Consider the following 17,766-nt stretch of genomic DNA (forward strand, 5'->3'; position numbering starts at 1 on the left):
CCGCCATCTCTAACTCCACTGCTCCCTACATCTCCATCCTCCTCTCCCTTCATACTCCCTCCCGCCCTCTCTAACTCCACTGCTCCCTACATCTCCAACCTCCTCTCCCTTCATACTCCCTCCCGCCCTCTCTAACTCCACTGCTCCCTACATCTCCAACCTCCTCTCCCTTCATACTCCCTCCCGCCCTCTCTAACTCCACTGCTCCCTACATCTACATCCTCCTCTCCCTTCATACTCCCTCCCGCCCTCTCTAACTCCACTGCTCCCTACATCTCCAACCTCCTCTCCCTTCATACTCCCTCCCGCCCTCTCTAACTCCACTGCTCCCTACATCTCCAACCTCCTCTCCCTTCATACTCCCTCCCGCCCACTCTAACTCCACTACTCCCTGCATCTCCAACCTCCTCTCCCTTCATACTCCCTCCCGCCCACTACGGTCGGCCAATGACCGTTGCCTCTCCTCTACGCTGGTCACTACATCCCATGCGCGAATCCAAGGTTTTACCTGTACTGGAACGCACTCCCTCGCTCTATTAGACTATCCCCGACCTTGCAAAGCTTCAAAAGGGCACTGAAAACCTACCTATTCATCAAAGCCTACCCTTCCTAGTTTTGAGGCCACCTTCCCAACCCACTACCTCATGCCTTGACCATCTATGCCTCGCTTACTCCTACCATCAGGATACCTCTCGCTTGCTCACACCTCATGTCACCTGTATGTTTCCCCCCACCCCATAGATTGTGAGCTCCTTGGTGCAGGGCCCTCTTCCCTCCTGTTCTCGCAGCCCTCTTCTCTCACACTTCAATGACAGCTCTCTCCTACGTAGCGACTGTCTATACCCGCATCTCCTCTCACCCGTTAGGGTTTATCTCTTCCTGTGGTGCTAATTGTTACCTGTGCTCTGTTTTAGTTTTCCTGTTACTGTAATGTTAAGTTCTGTGTATTGTTCTAACGTCTGCCTTATGTAGGGCGCTACGAAACACTTATGGCGCCTTATAAATAAATGTAATCATAATAATATCAGCACCCATTTATTAAATATATTAAATTTCAGATCTAAATATAAGGTCTATCGTCTTTTGCAATCTATGTTTAGATCGGGCCCCAAACTGGCAGCTTTCTCTAAGGCAAAAACCATGAATTAGAGACGTAAAATGTGTTATTTACTAAATGCACCCAATGCACAAAGGTAACCTGAGAATATCTCCATGCGGACGGAGGGGATCCGGTCTGAAGATCGACACTGTCTAGGTAGACAATGTTTAGGTCGACCACTATAGGTCGACAGTCACTAGGTCGACTGGGTCGGAAGGTCGACAGGGTTTCTAGGTTGACATGTGCAAGGTCGACAGGTCAAAAGATCGACATGAGTTTTTCACATTTTTTCTTTTTTTTCAATTTTTTCATACTTAACAATCCACATGGACTACGATTGGAACGGTAATCTGTGCCGAGCGAAGCGGTAGCGGAGCGAGGCACCTTGCCCGAAGCATGGCGAGTGAAGCGTGCCATGCGAGGGGAAACGGTGCACTAAGTGGGGTTCCCGGTCACTCTACGAAGAAAACGACACCCAAAAAAACTCATGTCAACCTTTTGACCTGTCGACCTAGCCCATGTCGTCCTAGAAACCCTGTCAACCTTCCAACCCTGTCGACCTAGTGACTGTCGACCTATAGTGGTCGACCTAAACATTGTCGACCTAGACACTGTCGGTCTAATGATCCACACCCGGACGGAGACGGGTTAAAAGGTTCACTGCGCGTATCGATACGCTGGAATATTTACACAGTAAACTGGTATTTAAGGCAAGTGACACTGCATTAAACACAATAAGTACATAATGCCCTCTGTAGTTAATGTATCTGCTTCCTCCTTGAAACAATGAAAAATCAATGGAATAATAAACACGCAGCAGATTTTCTACAGCAGTCATCAGTTACACGGGAACCGAAACCACTTACCAGCTCCTTCCTGAGCCAATTCAGAGCGTCATCAATGCTATCGAAGCCGTGGATTTTCCCCGATGACTGACTGTTCTCTTTCGGGTCCGTTACACTTTTCTGGACCTGTTCCACCTCCAGCGTTGGTGGGCACGTCTCCTTCTCAGCCTGGTTGCTCTCCTCCACCTCTTGTTCCACGCTGGGGCTCTTCCAGGGCTGGTCCTCAAGCTTTGCTCTCCACTCCAGGTAGGACGGCCTCCGCGTCTGTAACCTCAGCTTCTCCGTGAGTGCCTTCAAGTTTCGCAGGTGGTCATCTGTTGGTGGGATGGAGCTATCTTCTGCTTCCTCCTCTGCCTCCTCGATCTCTATCTTTGGTAACGACATGATGACCGAGACTCACACAGAATGGTTAGGGTAAAATAAAATGGTCATACGGCTAGGATCATGGCGTCCGCTCGTCCGGTGGGACATATACTGTATACCTTTTGCCGACTGTGCATTGATTTGTGCTTACTTTCACGTCTGATTGCAGCGTCTAAAATAAGAAAATAACAAGCGATGTAATTAAGACGACTCGATTCGCAAATTAAATTAAACAGATAACAAAACACTAATCAGCAGTTCGTTATAAAAAAGAACCTACGGCATAGTACTCCTTGCTTCAACATGAATGGAGTTATTTAAATGGACTAAAAGGAATGTCGTCAGTGTGTCGACTACCAATTTTCACACTGTTGACACTAGTAGTAGTAACAACAATAATAATAATAATAATAATAATAATAATAAAAAATGGCAATATGAACTAGACCACAGGTTCTCAAACTCTGTCCTCAGGACCCCACACGGTTCATGTTTTGAAGGTCACCTGTAGATTTTTAAAATGTGACAGTTGGTGACACACAGTGCAGCTGCTGGGTGACATGGAAAACGTGAACCGTGTGGGGTCCTGAGGACCGAGTTTGAGAACCACTGAACTAGACCAACTGATGCTATACTTGAAAAAAGTATCTAACAAATGTGACTCTTGCTCTGTTCAAGCCATTTTCAGAAACCCAACTCTGAGGGTCAGGCTTGCAGTCTCCTAGGTAACAGTACAGATTGCTAGAGTCCTAGAAACACAGGGGCATAAGATAGAAGTGGGAAAAGTGGCATGATATGCATTGACATTTGAGTTCATTTTCTTATATTCAAAACATGTTCACCATTGTCTAAATGAAATAAAGAACTATTACAGATTGTGATGGAGCAGTAGAAAATATTTCATTATACGTAAGAGGAAAACTACGGTAGGAAGTCGGAACAAACGAGAACAATACAGTTTATTTCTCTTCTGTTTACGGTGCCTGATTCAGAGCTGCGCGCAAATCCCGCCATAGCTGTAATCCCGTACACAGCGGTACTGCAACATATGCAGAGTACGCAGCCGCTGGGATTTGTACAGAGACGACCACTTGCGGTGACTCTAATCCGAAGATTGCATACAAAGACTGGTCCTCAAGCACTGGTTGCACATCGGTCACACAATCTAATATCCGAGCAATCCTATGCGACCACCCTTGGTAATGAAGCACGACGCATGCGCAGTGTGACTCAGAAGATTGCGCGGCACAGCGCCCACCTCTGAATCACGCCCTCAGTTACTGTACGCTGTTGGCTAACGGCAGGTTGTTCTGGTTTTCATAGCTTCAGTGGATAATGTATAATTTAAAACGGCTTTTATGGTAATGATTAACTCACACAGTTGTTCTGCAACACTTTAAAATATATTACTTGTTTAGTCTTGTTTACACAATGTGTTGGGAGTCTTATGATATTTATACACCCGCGGCATACAGTACTTTCTGGAGCAGTGAGAGACCGTGACAGTGGGTTGGAGGTAGCAGCTAAAGAGCGGAGTGTGAGGTGAGTGCAGTAGTGCCTGGCCGGGTGGAAGTCCCTGTTAGCCCCCTCAGGCAGGGCCGTCTTAACAGCATTGTAGGCCCTGGGCCAAGCAATTAACGGGGGCCCCTACCCACCCATTCATGGGAATAAATAATAAAAACAATCAGAACATGCCCCTCTTGCAGTCCCGCCCCGTCTCCCCACATGTTCCATACAGTGAATGGCTGTCAGCACTCTGATTGATGGATAGCTCGAGCCAACAACCAATCAGAACACTGACAGCCATTCACTGTCAGGCTGCAGGCTGGGAGGCAGGTAGCGAATTATACGCTGTGATTGGTGGATAGCTTGAGCCATCCACCAATCAGCATGCTAACCTGTATTCACTGTCTGGCTGCAGGCTGGGAGTCAGGTAGAGAATTATGCACTCTGATTGGTGGATAGCTGGAGCCATCCACCAATCAGCATGCTAACAGGCATTCACTAAACTAATTGGTACTTAATCTCTCTCCACTTTATCTCTCTCCAAGCTTTGATAAATCTCCACCTGAATGCCAAACAGGGATTCACTAACTCCGTGTGTAATCCAGTAACCACACTGATAGGAACCACATGATACACAGCGTGCTCAGATCATTGTAAGGGATCCTGGCCCTCATTCCGAGTTGCTCGCTCACTAGCTGCTTTTAGCAGCATTGCACACGCTAGGCCGCCGCCCTCTGGGAGTGTATCTTAGTTTAGCAGAATAGCGAACGAAAGATTAGCAGAACTGCTACTAAATAATTCTTTGCAGTTTCTGAGTAGCTCCAGATCTACTCACAGATTGCGATCAGCTCAGTCCGTTTAGTTCCTGGTTTGACGTCACAAACACGCCCTGCTTTCGGCCAGCCACTCCCCCGTTTCTCCAGACACTCCCGCGTTTTTCCCTGACACGCCTGCGTTTTTTAGCACACTCCCGGAAAACGCTCAGTTACCACCCAGAAACGCCCCTTTCCTGTCAATCACTCACCGATCAGCAGTGCGACTGAAAAGCGCCGCAGGATCCACAGCAAATCTACAAAGTTTTTAGTTAAATAACTAAGTGCATGCGCCCTGCGTGTCTTGCGCACGCGCAATTAGCAACAAATCGCAGCGTAGCGAAAATCGGCAACGAGCGAACAACTCGGAATGACCCCCCCCCCCTGTCTGTTATGTTACGGCCTGAGCGGCAGGACTGATTGGTGGAAAGCATTACGGCAGATTCTCCTCTTGGTAAATGCCAGTGTCGCCGACTGTCCAGACCCTTCCCCCCAGGAGATGTGGAAGGTGGTGGAATCAGTGACTAACATCATTACACGATCTCACCCTCGCATTCACTGTCTAGCAATCAGGGAGACTGCCAGACTCTGTCAGCCACTAGTACGGATGCCCCCCCGGGCACCTCGGCGGAGTTGGCAGCTACACTGTAGATGAGCATAAATTATACCAGAAATGGAATATATTTTCAAGAACCTACATAAGCCTGTTCTTGTTTGTTAAACTCTTGATGCCCTGTGACAACATTGATTGACAATAATATACCACCTCAAGGTAAGTATCAAAGCTTCCTCTAGGGGGCACCAGCACTCTCAGGGCATTCGTATACATCCCTGCATATTTTCGCAATTGGTATACAGCCTACTAGCAGGGGCAGTTTAAGAGAGAAGGGGGCCATGTGCAGCCTCCACGCAGGCACACCCCCTTGCCGACGCTGCTGCAAATCTTCGGGAAATTGGCGGCCGCTCCAGCTTCCCAGTGATTTCTGCAGCACCGGAACTCCGGATAGGTACGTATAATGCATGCAGGCAGGGTGTGCGGTGTGGACCTGGGCGGACCTAGGGGTCCATGTGTACCACCCATTATACAGGTAGATACTCCACTGCCCACTAATGTGAACCTCACCTCTGTAGGGAGTAGTTAAAGGGGTACACCGGCTGTCGGGATTCCGCAGCTGAATTACCGATGCCGGAATCCCGACTCCTGTCAGACCACCGACGCAGGAATCCAGAACAGGTCAGGATCCCGACGCCGGAATCCCTGAGGTAAGTATAGCTGGGAGAGCTAGGGTTTGGCTGCGGGGAGGGAGAAGTGGTTTAGGCACTACGGGGGGAGGGAGGTTAGGGTTAGGCTGCAGAAAGGGGGGGGTTTGGTTTAGTCACTAAGGGGGGAAGTTAGGGTTTAGCACTAAGGGGGGAGGTTAGGGTTAGGTTCCAGTAAAAGAGGGTTAGGGGAGTAGGGGGGGAGTTTAAATACTTACCTCGCCATGTCGGTATCTTGACCATCGTAATGACGGCGTCGGTACTGTGACCCCCAGCATCCCGTCCACCGGGATTGCATGCCGCTCCCGTAGATATGAGGAAATTAAACATCAGCAACAAAGAATGTTAAATAAAAAGTAACTTATTACTTATTATTATTATTATTATTATTATTATTAACAGCTATTTAGATGGTGCCAGCCTATTCCGTTGAGCTTTACAATTGGCTTATCAATATATAAATTGAAGCGTATACAGGCTTGATACAGCAAATCGGCCATTCAGCACGTTATACGACAATATGGCCACTAACGGAGCCCTCCTATTGGACTCTGAATGACATGTGACAGCGCAATACCCAGCATTCTGTGCGACTGGCTTGTGTCCTTGCGGCTAACCGAAGACAAATGGAAAACAGATGCATAAAATAAAGTAAATATCCTCTTTCCAAGAAAAACGCACGTTGTCATCATCGTGTTATCCCCGCTTTACACGCTATAAAAGGCACCAGACACGTGGGGGTAAATTTACTAAGATGGGAGTTCTATTTAAAATGGGATGTTGCCCATAGCAACCAATCAGATTCCAGGTATTATCTTCTAGAAGGTGCTAGATAAATGAGAAGTAGAATCTGATTGGTTGCTATGGGCAACATCCCATCTTAAATAGAACTCCCACCTTTACCCCAGGGTGCCTGGTGCGTTGTACTAGCGCAGGCACGCCGACGGGTTATAAATCTTTACAATACAGGAGTCTCTGACATTACGAGCTCAGGTGCAGGTAGCTGCAATGCCTTCCAGCCGCTCCACCTCCTCATTTACCTCACAGGCAAAATGACTTCCTACCGTGCCGTGTAAGATCACTAATCCAGAGGGAGGACAATATGGCTCTGTGCCGCTATTGTGCTGTGCGTGACAGAGCTAGGTAACGTCTCAGAACAAGCCCGCTCCTACAGTCCTGTCCCTGGTGTTTGCTCAGATCAATCAATGCAGAAAAAATCAAAGCAGAGTACATTTACATTTCATTCCCTGTCCATTGTCTGCGTCGCTATTATACTCAGCTCTGATGTCCTCCTGTGAGCGCTATTTACCATGTGATACAGAGGAATGCCTGGGTCATGGCGAGCTCCTGCTCTCTCTTATGTCATACCCGTCATATTTATAATAAGAATTTACTCACCGGTAATTCTATTTCTCGTAGTCCGTAGTGGATGCTGGGACTCCATAAGGACCATGGGGAATAGCGGCTCCGCAGGAGACTGGGCACAACTATAAAGAAAGCTTTAGACCACCTGGTGTGCACTGGCTCCTCCCTCTATGACCCTCCTCCAGACCTCAGTTAGGATACTGTGCCCGGAAGAGCTGACACAATAAGGAAGGATTTTGAATCCCGGGTAAGACTCATACCAGCCACACCAATCACACCGTATAACTCGTGATACAATACCCAGTTAACAGTATGAGAACAACTGAGCCTCTCAACAGATGGCTCAACAATAACCCTTTAGTTAGGCAATAACTATATACAAGTATTGCAGACAATCCGCACTTGGGATGGGCGCCCAGCATCCACTACGGACTACGAGAAATAGAATTACCGGTGAGTAAATTCTTATTTTCTCTAACGTCCTAAGTGGATGCTGGGACTCCGTAAGGACCATGGGGATTATACCAAAGCTCCCAAACGGGCGGGAGAGTGCGGATGTCTCTGCAGCACCGAATGGGCAAACTCTAGGTCCTCCTCAGCCAGGGTGTCAAACTTGTAGAATTTAGCAAACGTGTTTGACCCCGACCAAGTAGCTGCTCGGCAAAGTTGTAGAGCCGAGACCCCTCGGGCAGCCGCCCAAGAAGAGCCCACCTTCCTCGTGGAATGGGCTTTTACTGATTTAGGATGCGGCAGTCCAGCCGCAGAATGTGCAAGCTGAATCGTACTACAGATCCAGCGAGCAATAGTCTGCTTTGAAGCAGGTGCTCCCAACTTGTTGGGCGCATACAGGATAAACAGCGAGTCAGTCTTTCTGACTCCCGCCGTCCTGGAAACATAAATTTTCAGGGCCCTGACTACGTCCACCAACTTGGAAGCCTCCAAGTCATTAGTAGCCGCAGGCACCACGATAGGTTGGTTCAGATGAAAGGCTGATACCACCTTAGGGAGAATTTGGGGACGAGTCCTCAATTCTGCCCTATCCATATGGAAAATCAGATAAGGGCTTTTACAAGACAAAGCCGCCAATTCTGATACACGCCTGGCCGAAGCCAAGGCCAACAACATGACCACTTTCCACGTGAGATATTTCAATTCCACGGTTTTCAGTGGCTCAAACCAATGTGATTTTAGGAAATTTAACACCACGTTGAGATCCCAAGGTGCCACTGGAGGCACAAAAGGGGGCTGAATATGCAGCACTCCCTTAACAAAAGTTTGAACTTCAGGTAGAGAAGCCAGTTCTCTCTGGAAGAAAATCGATAGAGCCGAAATCTGGACCTTAATGGAACCCAATTTTAGGCCCATAGTCACCCCTGACTGTAGGAAGTGCAGGAAACGGCCCAGCTGAAATTCCTCCGTTGGGGCTTTCCTGGCCTCACACCACGCAACATATTTTCGCCATATGCGGTGATAATGGTTTGCGGTTACTTCTTTCCTAGCTTTAATCAGTGTAGGAATGACTTCCTCCGGAATGCCCTTTTCCTTCAGGATCCGGTGTTCAACCGCCATGCCGTCAAACGCAGCCGCGGTAAGTCTTGGAACAGACAGGGCCCCTGCTGCAGCAGGTCCTGTCTGAGCGGCAGAGGCCATGGGTCCTCTGAGATCATTTTTTTGAAGTTCCGGGTACCAAGCTCTTCTTGGCCAATCCGGAACAATGAGTATAGTCCTTACTCCTCTTCTCCTTATTATCCTCAGTATCTTTGGTATGAGAGGAAGAGGAGAGAACACATAAACCGACCGGTACACCCACGGTGTCACTAGAGCGTCCACAGCTATCGCCTGAGGGTCTCTCGACCTGGCGCAATATCTTTCGAGCTTTTTGTTTAGGCAGGACGCCATCATGTCCACCTGTGGCCTTTCCCAACGGTTTACAATCATTTGGAAGACTTCTGGATGAAGTCCCCACTCTCCCAGGTGGAGGTCGTGCCTGCTGAGGAAGTCTGCTTCCCAGTTGTCCACTCCCGGAATGAACACTGCCGACAGTGCTAACACGTGATTTTCCGCCCATCGGAGAATCCTTGTGGCTTCTGCCATCGCCGTCCTGCTTCTCGTGCCGCCCTGCCGGTTTACATGGGCGACCGCCGTGATGTTGTCTGACTGGATCAGTACGGGCTGGTTTTGAAGCATGGGTTTTGCCTGACTTAGGGCATTGTAAATGGCCCTCAGTTCCAGAATATTTATGTGCAGGGAAGTCTCCTGACTTGACCATAGTCCTTGGAAGTTTCTTACCTGTGTGACTGCCCCCCAGCCTCGAAGGCCGGCATCCGTGGTCACCAGGACCCAGTCCTGTATGCCGAATCTGCGGCCCTCTTGAAGATGAGCACTCTGCAGCCACCACAGCAGAGACACCCTGGTCCTTGGAGACAGGGTTATCAGCCGATGCATCTGAAGATGCGATCCGGACCACTTGTCCAATAGGTCCCACTGAAAGTTTCTTGCATGGAACCTGCCGAATGGAATTGCTTCGTAGGAAGCTACCATCTTTCCCAGGATCCGCGTGCAGTGATGCACCGACACCTGTTTTGGTTTTAGGAGGCCTCTGACTAGAGATGACAGCTCCTTGGCCTTCTCCTCCGGGAGAAACACTTTTTTCTGTTCTGTGTCCAGAACCATCCCCAGGAACAGTAGACGTGTCGTAGGGATCAGCTGTGACTTTGGAATATTTAGAACCCCGCCGTGCTGTTGTAGCACCTCCCAAGATAGTGCTCCCCCGACCAACAACTGCTCCCTGGACCTCGCCTTTATCAGGAGATCGTCCAAGTACGGGATAATTAAAACTCCCTTCTATCGAAGGAGTATCATCATTTCGGCCTAACCTTGGTAAAGACCCTCGGAGCCGTGGATAGACCAAACGGCAACGTCTGGAATTGGTAATGACAATCCTGTACCACAAATCTGAGGTACTCCTGGTGAGGATGGTAAATGGGAACATGCAGGTAAGCATCCTTGATGTCCAGTGATACCATGTAATCCCCCTCGTCCAGGCTTGCAATAATCGCCCTGAGCGATTCCATCTCGAACTTGAATTTTTTTATATATGTGTTCAAGGATTTCAAATTTAAAATGGTCTCACCGAACCGTCCGGTTTCGGTACCACAAACATTGTGGAATAGTAACCCCATCCTTGTTGAAGTAGGGGCACCTTTACTATCACCTGTTGTGAATACAGCTTGTGAATTGCCTGTAACACTGCCTCCCTGCCTGAGGGAGTGGTTGGTAAGGCAGATTTGAGGAAACGGCGGGGGGGAGACGTCTCGAATTCCAGCTTGTACCCCTGAGAAACTATTTGAAAGATCCAGGGATCCACCCGTGAGCGAGCCCACTGATTGCTGAAATATTTGAGGCGGGCCCCCACCGTACCTGGCTCCGCCTGTGGAGCCCCCGCGTCATGCTGTGGACTTAGAGGAAGCGGGGGAGGACTTTTGCTCCTGGGAACTGGCTGTATGCTGCAGCTTTTTCCCCCTACCTCTGCCTCTGGGCAGAAAGGACGCGCCCTTAACCCGCTTGCCCTTATTGGGCCGAAAGGACTGTACCTGATAATACGGTGCTTTCTTTGGCTGTGAGGGAACATGGGGTAAAAATGTAGACTTCCCAGCTGTTGCTGTGGAAATGAGGTCCGAGAGACCATCCCCGAACAACTCCTCACCCTTATAAGGCAGAACTTCCATGTGCCTTTTGGAATCTGCATCTCCTGTCCACTGCCGAGTCCATAACACTCTCCTGGCAGAAATGGACATTGCACTAATTTTGGATGCCAGCCGGCAAATATCCCTCTGTGCATCCCTCATGTATAAAAGTGCGTCTTTAATATGCTCTACGGTTAGCATATTTTCCGACAGGGAATCTGACCACGCAGCTGCAGCACTGCACATCCATGCTGACCGAATAGCTGGTCTCAGTATAACACCTGTGTGTGTATATATAGACTTCAGGATAGCCTCCTGCTTTCTATCAGCAGATTCCTTCAGGGCGGCCGTATCCGGAGACGGTAGTGCCACCTTCTTTGACAAGCGTGTGAGCGCTTTATCCACCCTAGGGGATGTTTCCCAGCGTGACCTATCCTCTGGCGGGAAAGGGTACGCCATTAGTAACCTCTTAGAAATTACCAGTTTCTTATCAGGAGAAGCCCACGCTTCTTCACACACGTCATTTAACTCCTCAGATGGAGGAAAAGCTACTGGTAGTTTTTTCTCTCCAAACATAATACCCTTTTTTGTGGTACCGGGGGTAACATCAGAAATGTGCAACACATTTTTCATTGCCTCAATCATGTAACGTGTGGCCCTATTGGAAGTTACATTAGTCTCATCGTCGTCGACACTGGAGTCAGTATCCGTGTCGACATCTGTGTCTGCCATCTGAGGTAGCGGGCGTTTTAGAGCCCCTGATGGCTTTTGAGACGCCTGGGCAGGCACAGGCTGAGAAGCCGGCTGTCCCATAGTAGGTATGTCGTCAAACCTTTTATGCAAGGAGTCGACACTGTCGCGTAATTCCTTCCACAGAACCATCCACTCAGGTGTCGACCCCGCAGCGGGTGACATCACATTTACAGGCATTTGCTCCGCCTCCACATAAGCCTCCTCATCAAACATGTCGACACAGCCGTACCGACACACCGCATACACACAGGGAATGCTCTGACAGTGGACAGGACCCCACAAAGCCCTTTGGGGAGACAGAGAGAGAGTATGCCAGCACACACCAGAGCGCTATAATAATACAGGGATTAACTGAATTATTTCCCCTTATAGCTGCTATATATATATATATATATATATATATATATATATACACTGCGCCTAAATTTAGTGCCCCCCCTCTCTTTTTTACCCTTCTGTAGTTGTAGACTGCAGGGGAGAGCCAGGGAGCTTCCTTCCAGCGGAGCTGTGAGGGAAAAATGGCGCCAGTGTGCTGAGGGAGTTAGCCCCGCCCCTTTTTCGGCTGACTTCTCCCGCGTTTTTGAAACTCTGGCAGGGGTATTAATTTACACCTATATAGCCTCTGGGACTATATATGGTGTATATTTGCCAGCCAAGGTGTGTAATATTGCCCTCAGGGCGCCCCCTCCCAGCGCCCTGCACCCATCAGTGACCGGAGTGTGAGGTGTACATGAGGAGCAATGGCGCACAGCTGCAGTGCTGTGCGCTACCTTGGTGAAGACCGAATTCTTCTGCCGCCGATTTTCCGGACCTCTTCATGCTTCTGGCTCTGTAAGGGGGACGGCGGCGCGGCTCCGGGAACGAACATCAAGGTCGGGTCCTGCGGTCGATCCCTCTGGAGCTAATGGTGTCCAGTAGCCTAAGAAGCCAAAACTACCACCTGTTAGGTAGGTTCGCTTCTTCTCCCCTTAGTCCCTCGCTGCAGTGAGTCTGTTGCCAGCAGATCTCACTGAAAATAAAAAACCTAAATATACTTTCTTTCTAGGAGCTCAGGAGAGCCCCTAGTGTGCATCCAGCTCAGCCGGGCACAAGAATCTAACTGAGGTCTGGAGGAGGGTCTTGGTGGGAGGAGCCAGTGCACACCAGGTAGTCCTAAAGCTTTCTTAGTTGTGCCCAGTCTCCTGCGGAGCCGCTATTCCCCATGGTCCTTACGGAGTCCCAGCATCCACTTAGGACGTTAGAGAAATTGGGTTCTCTTTTACATTTATAAAGGATGGTATATTGGTTCAGTCAGGCACCCACTGGCGGTGTGTCAGTGCTTGTTAGTGCTAATAAAACAGACATATTTATGGGATGCGGTTAAGATGCCGGCTGTCGGGATCCTGGCAGTTGGAATGCCGACAACTATCAGAATGCAGACACAGGAATCCCGAGAGGGTAAGGAGACTGATGCCAGATCCCGACAGCCAGCATCCCGACCGTACGTATAGCAGGTGGGTGAGGGGTTGAGGTTTAGGCGCCACCCAGGGGAGAAGGGGGGATAGGCTGCAGGAGGAGGGGGGGGGGGGGAGAGGTTAGGGTTAGGCAACACCGGGGGGAGGTTAGGTTTAAGTACTATGGGGGGAGGTTAGGGTTAGGCTGCGGAAAGGGAGGGTTGGGGGGGGGGGGGGAGGGGTCGGGAACACTCTTACCTCTTCCCTGACGTGATTTCAACTATCGGATGCCAGCGTTGGTAAATCATACTGAACCCATATTTATATTGTATTATCTGTATAATGAGACACTATGGTGCAAAAAAAGACAGACAGGCTCTATTGGGATAAAGTATATTCCAATATTCTGTAGCTACACTTATAGCTCTTATTTGGGTAGATGTATCAGAGCTCGGAGAGGGATAAAGTGGGGAGAAATAAAGTTCCAACCAACCAGCCCCGGTCATTTTTCAGACACAGCCTGTAACATGGCAGTTAGGATAGCTGATAGGACAGGAGGCACTCGATATACCAGCTGTCGGGATCCTGGCACTCAGCATACCGGCGCCGGGATACCGACAACTATTCTCCCTCTTGGGGTGTCCACGACACCCCTGGAGGGAGAATAAATAGCGTGCATAGCGCGCCACCGAGCCCGCAAGGGACTCTTTTGCGCTCGCTCCGCTGCGGGTATTCCGGCGGTCGGGATCACAGCACCGGTATGCTGGGCGCCAGGATCCCGTGCGCCGGCCAAACGTAGTACACCCGATAGGACATGGCATTAGTTTGCTGATTGGCTGGTACTTTATCTCTCTCCACTTTTTATCACTCTCCACGGATTAGCACATCTCCCCCTCGTACCAATCAGCTCCTAACTGTCAGGTTGCAGGCTGTGTATGAAATATGGCAGGAGCTTGTGGCTTGGTATTTTTTTTTCTATCTCTCTCCACTTTATTTCTCTCCAACCTTTGATACATCTCCCCCATTATATCATCTATAACAGTCCATTTTCAGATTCTATAATGATAAAATGTCTTCTGCCAATCTGTATCCACCCTGGCTGTGATATTTATGTTACCGGAGAGTCTATTCATACTTCCACAATATGTCATTATAATTGTGGAATCTCGGACACGAAGTGATATCTACTGCTACTTGGAACAGTGCCCTGCGGCCAGTAGCACTGCTGCCATAGGACAACCGGGCAAATAATGTGTTTGGTGGAGGCAGTAGTGAGCCCTGCACCTGCTCTGTGCACAGTAACACTGCCTGGCAGGGTAAACTTGGCAGTGGCAGTGTAAGGGCTTCACAGGACAGCTGCTTTTCAGAGCTGGTGCCCCGCCTCAAGAGCGATAATGAATTGCTCCTGTGTATTTTGGTGCGACTCCGCAAATTGTGGCGAATTTCCGTGGGACCATCACAATTATAAATACATAGGCCCCATGGAAACAGGCGACTGGCACTGCAGGACAGCTAAGACATATCTACTGTAACTTCAAAATAACAAAATATCCAAATTATTAAAATGTAAATGGTACATTATACGGTTATTCTGTGCAATATTAATGAGGATACATATTATAACATTTGTACAGTGTAAAGTCACTGAGCAGCGCAGACAACAATGCCGGCAGTTGTGTCGGGGAAGCTGATTCGTCAGCCGTGTCGGAATCAAGATTCACTTTAGGCACAGAGAAGTTTCTCCTTACATACAACAGAAGGAAGAAGTGGTGTGAAAGTGGATACTTACATTAGGTTATGGTGAGGGCGATGGCTGAATGCTCTCTGTGTGACAGTAATTCATCTGATCGTACCGTGGGCGTTACTTAGCAGCTGAATATCATCCAAATCACCCTGAATTTGCGAACATGAATCATTTATGTGCGGCTATAGATTTCAATTTCAGGCACATCTATCTGTTCATCTATAGCTAATTCTGGCATTTGCTTAATTGAACTCTCTCTAATCCAGTTATTAATTTTTTTACAATTTGCATTTCTCTGTCTAAAACTGCATTAGAGCAAATAGCAATCCTCTTTCCCCACGATGTATCATAAAGAAACACATAGCAAGCCCCTTCCCCCACAATGCTACCATAAAGCAACACATAGCAAGCCCCTTCCCCCACAATGCTACCATAAAGCAACACATAGCAAGCCCCTTTCCCCACAATGTACCATAAAGCAACACATAGCAAGCCCCTTTCCCCACAATGTACCATAAAGCAACACACAGCAAGCCCCTTTCCCCACAATGTACCATAAAGGAACACACAGCAAGCCCCTTTCCCCACAATGTACCATAAAGGAACACACAGCAAGCCCCTTTCCCCACAATGTACCATAAAGGAACACACAGCAAGCCCCTTTCCCCACAATGTACCATAAAGCAACACACAACAAGCCCCTTTCCCCACAATGTACCATAAAGCAACACACAGCAAGCCCCTTTCCCCACAATGTACCATAAAGGAACACACAGCAAGCCCCTTTCCCCACAATGTACCATAAAGGAACACACAGCAAGCCCCTTTCCCCACAATGTACCATAAAGCAACACACTGCAAGCCCCTTTCCCCACAATGTACCATAAAGCCTCACATAGGAAGCCCCTTTCCCCATGATGTACCATAAAGCCTCACATAGGAAGCCCCTTTCCCCACGATGTACCATAAAGAAACACATAGCAAGCCCCTTTCCCCACAATGCTACCATAAAGCAACACATAGCAAGCCCCTTTCCCCACAATGCTACCATAAAGCAACACATAGCAAGCCCCTTTCCCCACAATGCTACCATAAAGCAACACATAGCAAGCCCCTTTCCCCACAATGTACCATAAAGCAAGCAACACACAACAAGCCCCTTTCCCCACAATGTACCATAAAGCAACACACAGCAAGCCCCTTTCCCCACAATGTACCATAAAGGAACACACAGCAAGCCCCTTTCCCCACAATGTACCATAAAGCAACACACAGCAAGCCCCTTTCCCCACAATGTACCATAAAGCCTCACATAGGAAGCCCCTTTCCCCATGATGTACCATAAAGCCTCACATAGGAAGCCCCTTTCCCCACAATGTACCATAAAGCCTCACATAGGAAGCCCCTTTCCCCACAATGTACCATAAAGCCTCACACAGCAAGCCCCTATCCTCACGATGCACCATAAAGCCTCACATAGCAAGCCCCTATCCCCACGATGCACCATAAAGCAACACATAGCAAGCTCCTGCCTTCAAGTTAATTAAAAATCATAGCAATTCAATCACCCCAAATCAGTTGCATCTCTTTCAAAAACACTTTGGGGCTTTTACACTCGCCCTCTGTCCAGGAAACTCTCCTGAAGTTTGGGGAGTTGTGCCACCCTCCTAGATCCTACTTCTCATCCTTTTGACGCAAAAGGCCATGATTCAGTTGGCGTTGTCTTGCCCCTTGAACTTTTCCTGGAGAAGTACACAAAGTTGGCAAGTACGGTTGCTATGGGTTACAGTGCCGTTTTCTTGCACAGTTACCTGTGCAGCAGCGTTTACAGTAATGTTGTTGCAGCTGAACCCAAGGTACGACTGAGCCACATTCCAGAACTCGGCCAATGACTCCGTGCTTTATCTGTCATCAATCAGAAGCTATTATTCCTCACACTTTGCAGGGTTAACATGACAGCGCCTTGTGAGACTCTATCAGTCCCACAGAAAAAGCTCTCCCTGGTCAGGTTTCAGCTTTTCACTGACACCTGTTACAGTAGGAAGACGCTGAATTCTCTCTCTTTCTCCCCAGTACAATTGGAAAGCTGGGTCCTTTATCAGGCCCATAGAGAGTAGAAGTCGCTCTGTCTCGTCTAGACGTTACACAGGGATTAGGTGAAAACCGGACCGGACCAAATTCCGGAATGCCGGACCGGATCAGCTCCCTGCAGCGACCTCTGCCGCTGGGGAGCTGTGAAAGCGCGTCCCCGTCCGGGGGGCGGGTCCGCGGACGGGCTGTCAGTGGGGAGGGAGAAATCCCTGCCGGCTCCCGCACGAAGCTGCTGCACTGCTAGGAGGCTGTCAGCCCTGCACAGTGGCGCTGTCTGTGCGCTGCTGTCACACAGGGGAACCGCTGTGCAGGGCTGACAGCCTCCCACCTACCCCGCTGGTACTACACTCGGGCAGAGGGATGGAGGGGGGAGAACGGACATAGCTGCTGGTGCTGCAGCTCATCTATTTCACACACTGGCTGCATAGGGAGGGTTTTTTTTTTCTTTTTTAGAGCAGTATAAATATATAAATAAATACAAATAATAATAATAAATGACCACTTGCCCATTGTTTTTGTTGGGAGGGTAACCCCGTTACACAGCTTGTGGGAATTATCTCCGCACAATGGAGAAAGGAACGTAACAGAGTTTCAAGGTACCTTTCAGTTATGACAGAGATAAAAACAGTCAATTAAGATACAATCACTTAGTACAGCATCTGCTATGCTGAATGATTCACACAGGAATGGCTACGAGAATACAATCATTATTACAGCACACCGGAAAATGATTAAAATGCTCATTTGCGTTGACACACAAAGGCGGTAACTTCTGCCGAGCTTTCACCGGTGAAGTCATCCTCCCCCCA

At 48.8% G+C, this 17,766-nt stretch overlaps 1 protein-coding gene across 3 annotated transcripts in view; it reads right to left on the reverse strand.

Annotated features, from left to right (window-relative positions):
• FAM167A (family with sequence similarity 167 member A) overlaps window positions 1-17,766 on the reverse strand; it is a 66,570-nt gene that overhangs the window by 14,932 nt on the left and 33,872 nt on the right. For 2 of the 3 annotated variants that reach the window (XM_063915095.1, XM_063915094.1), the window contains exon 2: window positions 1,966-2,479. In XM_063915095.1, coding sequence (XP_063771165.1) covers window positions 1,966-2,328 — 363 coding nt within the window. In that variant the 5' untranslated portion in view covers window positions 2,329-2,479. Of the gene's footprint in view, window positions 1-1,965; window positions 2,480-14,911; window positions 17,199-17,766 lie in introns of those variants that run through there. The other variant, XM_063915093.1, reaches the window with a different exon arrangement.

Source organism: Pseudophryne corroboree, chromosome 4 (assembly GCF_028390025.1).
Source record: "Pseudophryne corroboree isolate aPseCor3 chromosome 4, aPseCor3.hap2, whole genome shotgun sequence".
NCBI lineage: Eukaryota > Metazoa > Chordata > Amphibia > Anura > Myobatrachidae > Pseudophryne > Pseudophryne corroboree.